The sequence below is a fragment of the Melospiza melodia genome, unplaced genomic scaffold, assembly GCF_035770615.1.
Source record: "Melospiza melodia melodia isolate bMelMel2 unplaced genomic scaffold, bMelMel2.pri scaffold_233, whole genome shotgun sequence".
NCBI classification, from domain to species: Eukaryota; Metazoa; Chordata; class Aves; order Passeriformes; family Passerellidae; genus Melospiza; species Melospiza melodia.
The window spans coordinates 122,032-128,031 of record NW_026948560.1 but is presented as its reverse complement, the minus strand read 5'-3'; the positions used below and the strand labels follow the sequence as shown (position 1 = coordinate 128,031).

Sequence of the window (6,000 nt, the reverse complement as noted above, 5' to 3'; positions counted from 1 at the left end):
GAACCTTTGGTGAACCTCTCCATTGATGGACACCAAACCCTTGGAGAAACCCCAGCCCTTGGTGGAACTCATCATTGATGGACACTGAACCTTTGGTGAACCTCTCCATTGATGGACACCAAACCCTTGGAGAAACCCCAGCCCTTGGTGGAACCCATCACTGATGGACACCAAACGCTTGGAGAAACCCCAGCCCTTGGTGGAACCCATCACTGATGGACACCAAACCCTTGGAGAAACCCCAGCCCTTGTGGAACCCATCATTGATGGACAGTGAACCTTTGGTGAACCTCTCCATTGATGGACACCAAACCCTTGGTGGAACCCATCACTGATGGACACTGAACCCTTGGAGAAGCCCCAGCCCTTGGTGGAACCCCATCACTGATGGACACCAAACCCTTGGTGAACCTCTCCATTGATGAACCCCAAACCCTTGGTTGACCCCATCATGGATGGAACCCCAGCCCTTGGTGAACCTCTCCATTGATGGACACCAAACCCTTGGAGAAACACCAACCCTTGGTGGACCCCATCATTGATGGACCCCCATCCCTCCTTGTAGAAGCCCAGGTCACCCTTGGCCAGCACGCAGTAGAGGTTCACCCAGGACCTGCTCGTGGTGGGAGCCCAGGTTGTGGTGGGTGCTCTCCACTGATGGACACCAACCCTTGGTGAACCTCTCCATTGATGGACACCAAACCCTTGGTGGAACCCCATCATTGATGGACACCAAACCCTTGGTGGAACCCATCATTGATGGACACCAAACCTTGGTGAACCCCATCACTGATGGACACCAAACCCTTGGAGAAACCCCTGCCCTTGGTGGAACCCATCACTGATGGACACCAAACCCTTGGAGAAACCCCTGCCCTTGGTGGAACCCATCATTGATGCACACCAAACCCTTGGTGGAACCCATCACTGATGGACACCAAACCCTTGGAGAAACACCAACCCTTGGTGAACCTCTCCATTGATGGACCCCAAACCCTTGGTTGACCTCATAATGGATGGAACCCCAACCCTTGGTGGACCCCATCATGGATGGACACCAAACCCTTGGAGAAACCCCAGCCCTTGGTGAACCCCATCACTGATGGACCCCCATCCCTCCTTGTAGAAGCCCAGGTCACCCTTGGCCAGCACGCAGTAGAGGTTCACCCAGGACCTGCTCGTGGTGGGAGCCCAGGTTGTGGTGGGTGCTCTCCACTGATGGACACCAAATGCTTGGTGAACCTCTCCATTGATGGACACCAAACGCTTGGAGAAACCCCAGCCCTTGGTGGAACCCATCATTGATGGACACCAAACCCTTGGTGGAACCCATCATTGATGGACACCAAACCTTGGTGAACCTCTTCATTGATGGACACCAAACCCTTGGTGAACCCCATCACTGATGGACACCAAACCTTGGTGAACCTCTCCATTGATGGACACTGAACCTTTGGAGAAACCCCAGCCCATGGTGGAACCCATCATTGATGGAACCCCAGCCGTTGGTGGAACCCATCACTGATGGACACCAAACCCTTGGAGAATCCCCAGCCCTTGGTGGTACCCCATCACTCATGGACACCAAACCCTTGGTGAACCTCTCCATTGATGGACACCAAACCCTTGGAGAAACCCCTGCCCTTGGTGGAACCCATCATTGATGCACACCAAACCCTTGGTGGAACCCCATCACTGATGGACACCAAACCCTTGGAGAAACACCAACCCTTGGTGAACCTCTCCATTGATGGACCCCAAACACTTGGTTGACCTCATAATGGATGGAACCCCAACCCTTGGTGGACCCCATCATTGATGGACACCAAACCCTTGGAGAAACCCCAGCCCTTGGTGGAACCCATCACTGATGGACCCCCATCCCTCCTTGTAGAAGCCCAGGTCACCCTTGGCCAGCACGCAGTAGAGGTTCACCCAGGACCTGCTCGTGGTGGGAGCCCAGGTTGTGGTGGGTGCTCTCCACTGATGGACACCAAACGCTTGGTGAACCTCTCCATTGATGGACACCAAACGCTTGGAGAAACCCCAGCCCTTGGTGGAACCCATCGCTGATGGACACCAAACCCTTGGTGAACCTCTCCATTGATGAACCCCAAACCCTTGGTGAACCCCATCACTGATGGACACCAAACCCTTGGAGAAGCCCCAGCTCTTGGTGGAACCCATCACTGATGGACACTGAACCTTTGGTGAACCTCTCCATTGATGGACACCAAACCCTTGGTGGAACCCATCACTGATGGACACCAAACGCTTGGAGAAACCCCTGCCCTTGGTGGAACCCATCACTGATGGACACCAAACGCTTGGAGAAACCCAACCCTTGGTGGAACCCATCATTGATGGACACCAAACGCTTGGAGAAACCCAACCCTTGGTGGAACCCATCATTGATGGACACCAAACGCTTGGAGAAACCCAACCCTTGGTGGAACCCATCAGTGATGGACACCAAACGCTTGGAGAAACCCCCGCCCTTGGTGGAACCCCATCACTGATGGACACCAAACCCTTGGAGAAACCCCAGCCCTTGGTGGAACCCATCAGTGATGGACACCAAACCCTTGGAGACCCCCAACCCTTGGAGAACCCCTTCCATTTCTGCCCCCACCCCTTGGCCAACGCCCAACTCTCGATGAACCCCTTCCATTGATGAACCTCAACCTTGGAGAACCCCAACTCTTGTTGAACCCCAACTCTTGGTGAACCCCAACCCTTGGAGAACCTCCTCCACTGATGAACCCCAACCCTTGATGAACCCCTTCCATTGATGACCCTCAACTCTTGGTGAACCCCAACCCATAATGAACCCCTTCCATTGATGAACCTCAACCCTTGGAGAACCCCCAACCCTTCATGAAACCCTTCCATTGCTGACCCCCAACCCTTGGAGAACCCCAACTCTTGATGAACCCCTTCCATTGATGAACCCCTTCCATTGCTGACCCCCAACCCTTGGAGAACCCCAACTCTTGATGAACCCCTTCCATTGATGAACCCCAACCCTTGGAGCACCCCAACCCTTGGAGAACCCCTTCCATTGATGAACCCCAACCCTTGGTGAACCCCAACCCTTGGAGAACCCCAACTCTTGATGAAACCCTTCCATTGATGAACCCCAACCCTTGGTGAACCTCAACCCTTGGAGAACCCCTTCCATTGATGAACCCCAACCCTTGGTGAACCCCAACCCTTGGAGAACCCCAACCCTTGGAGCACCCCAACTCTTGATGAACCCCAACCCTTGGTGAACCCCCAACTCCTGATGAACCCCTTCCACTGATGAACCCCAACCCTTGGCCAAGGCCCCTCTCCCGGCGCCGTCCCGACCCCGGACCTGTTGGACGCCTTCTTGCCGGCGCCGTCGAGCTCGTGCTTGCGCAGCAGGAACCCCTCGTGCGCCACGGTGTGCGCGGGCGGCGGCGGCGGCGGCGCGCTGCCCTGGGCCGGCGCCGAGCGCGAGCGCCGCGGCTCCGCCGGGCCCTGCGCCGAGTCCCGGGGGCGCGGGCGGCGCCGCGGCTTCGGCCGGTCCCGGGCGCGGGGACGATCCGGGCGCGGCGTCCGCTCCGGCAGAGACTCGGGGCCCGCGGGGAGACGGGCGGGGGAGTCGCGGTCACGGGGCTGGGGACAGCGAGGGGACAGCGAGGGACAATGAGGGGACAGTGAGGGGACAGTGAGGGGACAGCAGGGACAGGGAGGGGACAGTGAGGGACAGTGAGGGGACAGGGAGGGGACAGTGAGGGGACAGGGAGGGGACAGTGAGGGACAGTGAGGGGACAGGGAGGGGACAGTGAGGGGACAGTGAGGGGACAGTGAGGGGACAGTGAGGGACAGTGAGGGACAGTGAGGGGACAGCAGGGACAGTGAGGGACAGTGAGGGACAGTGAGGGGACAGCGAGGGGACAGCGAGGGGACAGCGAGGGGGACAATGAGGGACAGTGAGGGGACAATGAGGGGACAGTGAGGGGACAGTGAGGGGACAATGAGAGGACATTGAGGGGGACAGTGAGGGGACAGTGAGGGGACAGTGAGGGGACAATGAGGGGACATTGAGGGGACAGTGAGGGACAGTGAGGGACAGTGAGGGACAGTGAGGGACAGTGAGGGGACAGCGAGGGACAGCGAGGGGACAGCGAGGGGACAATGAGGGACAGTGAGGGGACAATGAGGGGACAGTGAGGGACAGTGAGGGGACAGTGAGGGACAGTGAGGGGACGATGAGGGGACAGTGAGGGGACAGTGAGGGGACAGTGAGGGACAGTGAGGGGACAGTGAGGGACAGTGAGGGACAGTGAGGGGACAATGAGGGGACAGTGAGGGGACAGCGAGGGGACAATGAGGGGACAGCGAGGGACAGTGAGGGGACAGTGAGGGACAGTGAGGGGACAGTGAGCGACAGTGAGGGACAGCGAGGGGACATTGAGGGGACAGTGAGGGGGACAGTGAGGGGACAGTGAGGGGACAATGAGAGGACATTGAGGGGACAGTGAGGGGACAGTGAGGGGACAGTGAGGGGACAATGAGGGGACAGTGAGGGGACAGTGAGGGGACAATGAGAGGACATTGAGGGGACAGTGAGGGGACAGTGAGGGGACAGTGAGGGGACAATGAGGGGACATTGAGGGGACAGTGAGGGGACAGAGAGAGGACAGTGAGGGACAGCGAGGGACAATGAGGGACAATGAGGGGACAGTGAGGGACAGTGAGGGGACAGTGAGGGGACAGTGAGGGACAGTGAAGGACAGTGAGGGGACAGTGAGGGGACAGTGAGGGGACAGTGAGGGACAGTGAGGGACAGTGAGGGGACAGTGAGGGACAGTGAGGGACAATGAGGGGACAGTGAGGGGACAGTGAGGGACAGTGAGGGGACAATGAGGGGACAGTGAGGGGACAGTGAGGGACAGTGAGGGACAGTGAGGGACAATGAGGGGACAGTGAGGGGACAGTGAGGGGACAGTGAGGGGACAGCAGGGACAGTGAGGGGACAATGAGGGACAGAGAGGGGACAGTGAGGGACAGTGAGGGACAGTGAGGGACAGTGAGGGGACGATGAGGGACAGTGAGGGGACAGCGAGGGGACAGTGAGGGACAGCGAGGGACAATGAGGGACAATGAGGGGACAGTGAGGGGGACAGTGAGGGACAGCGAGGGACAATGAGGGGACAGTGAGGGGACAGTGAGGGGACAGTGAGGGACAGTGAGGGGGACAGGGAGGGGACAGTGAGGGGACAGTGAGGGGACAGTGAGGGGACAGCGAGGGGACAGCGAGGGGACAGTGAGGGACAGTGAGGGACAGTGAGGGGACAGCGAGGGGACAGCGAGGGGACAGTGAGGGACAGTGAGGGGACAGCGAGGGGACAATGAGGGGACAGTGAGGGACAGTGAGGGGACAATGAGGGACAGTGAGGGGACAGCAGGGACAGTGAGGGGACAGTGAGGGACAGTGAGGGGACAATGACGGGACAGTGAGGGGACAGTGAGGGGACAGTGAGGGGACAGAGAGGGGACAGTGAGGGGACAGTGAGGGGACAATGAGGGGACAGAGAGGGGACAGTGAGGGGACAATGAGGGGACAGTGAGGGGACAGTGAGGGGACAATGAGGGGACAGTGAGGGGACAGTGAGGGGACAGTGAGGGGACAATGAGGGGACAATGAGGGGACAGTGAGGGACAGTGAGGGGACAGTGAGGGACAGCGAGGGGACAGTGAGGGGACAGTGAGGGACAGTGAGGGGACAATGAGGGACAGTGAGGGGACAATGAGGGGACAGTGAGGGGACAGTGAGGGACAGCGAGGGGACAGTGAGGGGACAGTGAGGGGACACTGAGGGGACAGTGAGGGGACAGTGAGGGACAGTGAGGGACAGCGAGGGGACAGTGAGGGAACAGTGAGGGGACAGTGAGGGGGACACTGAGGGGACAGTGAGGGGACAGTGAGGGGACAGTGAGGGACAGTGAGGGGACAGTGAGGGAACAGTGA

The 6,000-nt window shown here is 58.8% G+C and overlaps 1 protein-coding gene across 1 annotated transcript in view; it reads right to left on the bottom strand.

The window, feature by feature from the left end:
- Window positions 1-520: 520 nt before the first annotated feature.
- The window catches only part of LOC134433667 (spectrin beta chain, non-erythrocytic 4-like), a gene marked incomplete at its 3' end in the record, with an annotated part of 66,793 nt that continues 61,313 nt past the window's right edge, over window positions 521-6,000 (bottom strand). Inside the window, exons 32-35 of the mRNA XM_063182433.1 lie at window positions 3,359-3,642; window positions 1,832-1,942; window positions 1,064-1,174; window positions 521-613 (exon numbers count right to left, since the gene is read on the bottom strand). Of these exons, the coding sequence (XP_063038503.1) occupies window positions 521-613; window positions 1,064-1,174; window positions 1,832-1,942; window positions 3,359-3,642 (599 nt within the window). The remainder of the gene's footprint in view (window positions 614-1,063; window positions 1,175-1,831; window positions 1,943-3,358; window positions 3,643-6,000) is intronic.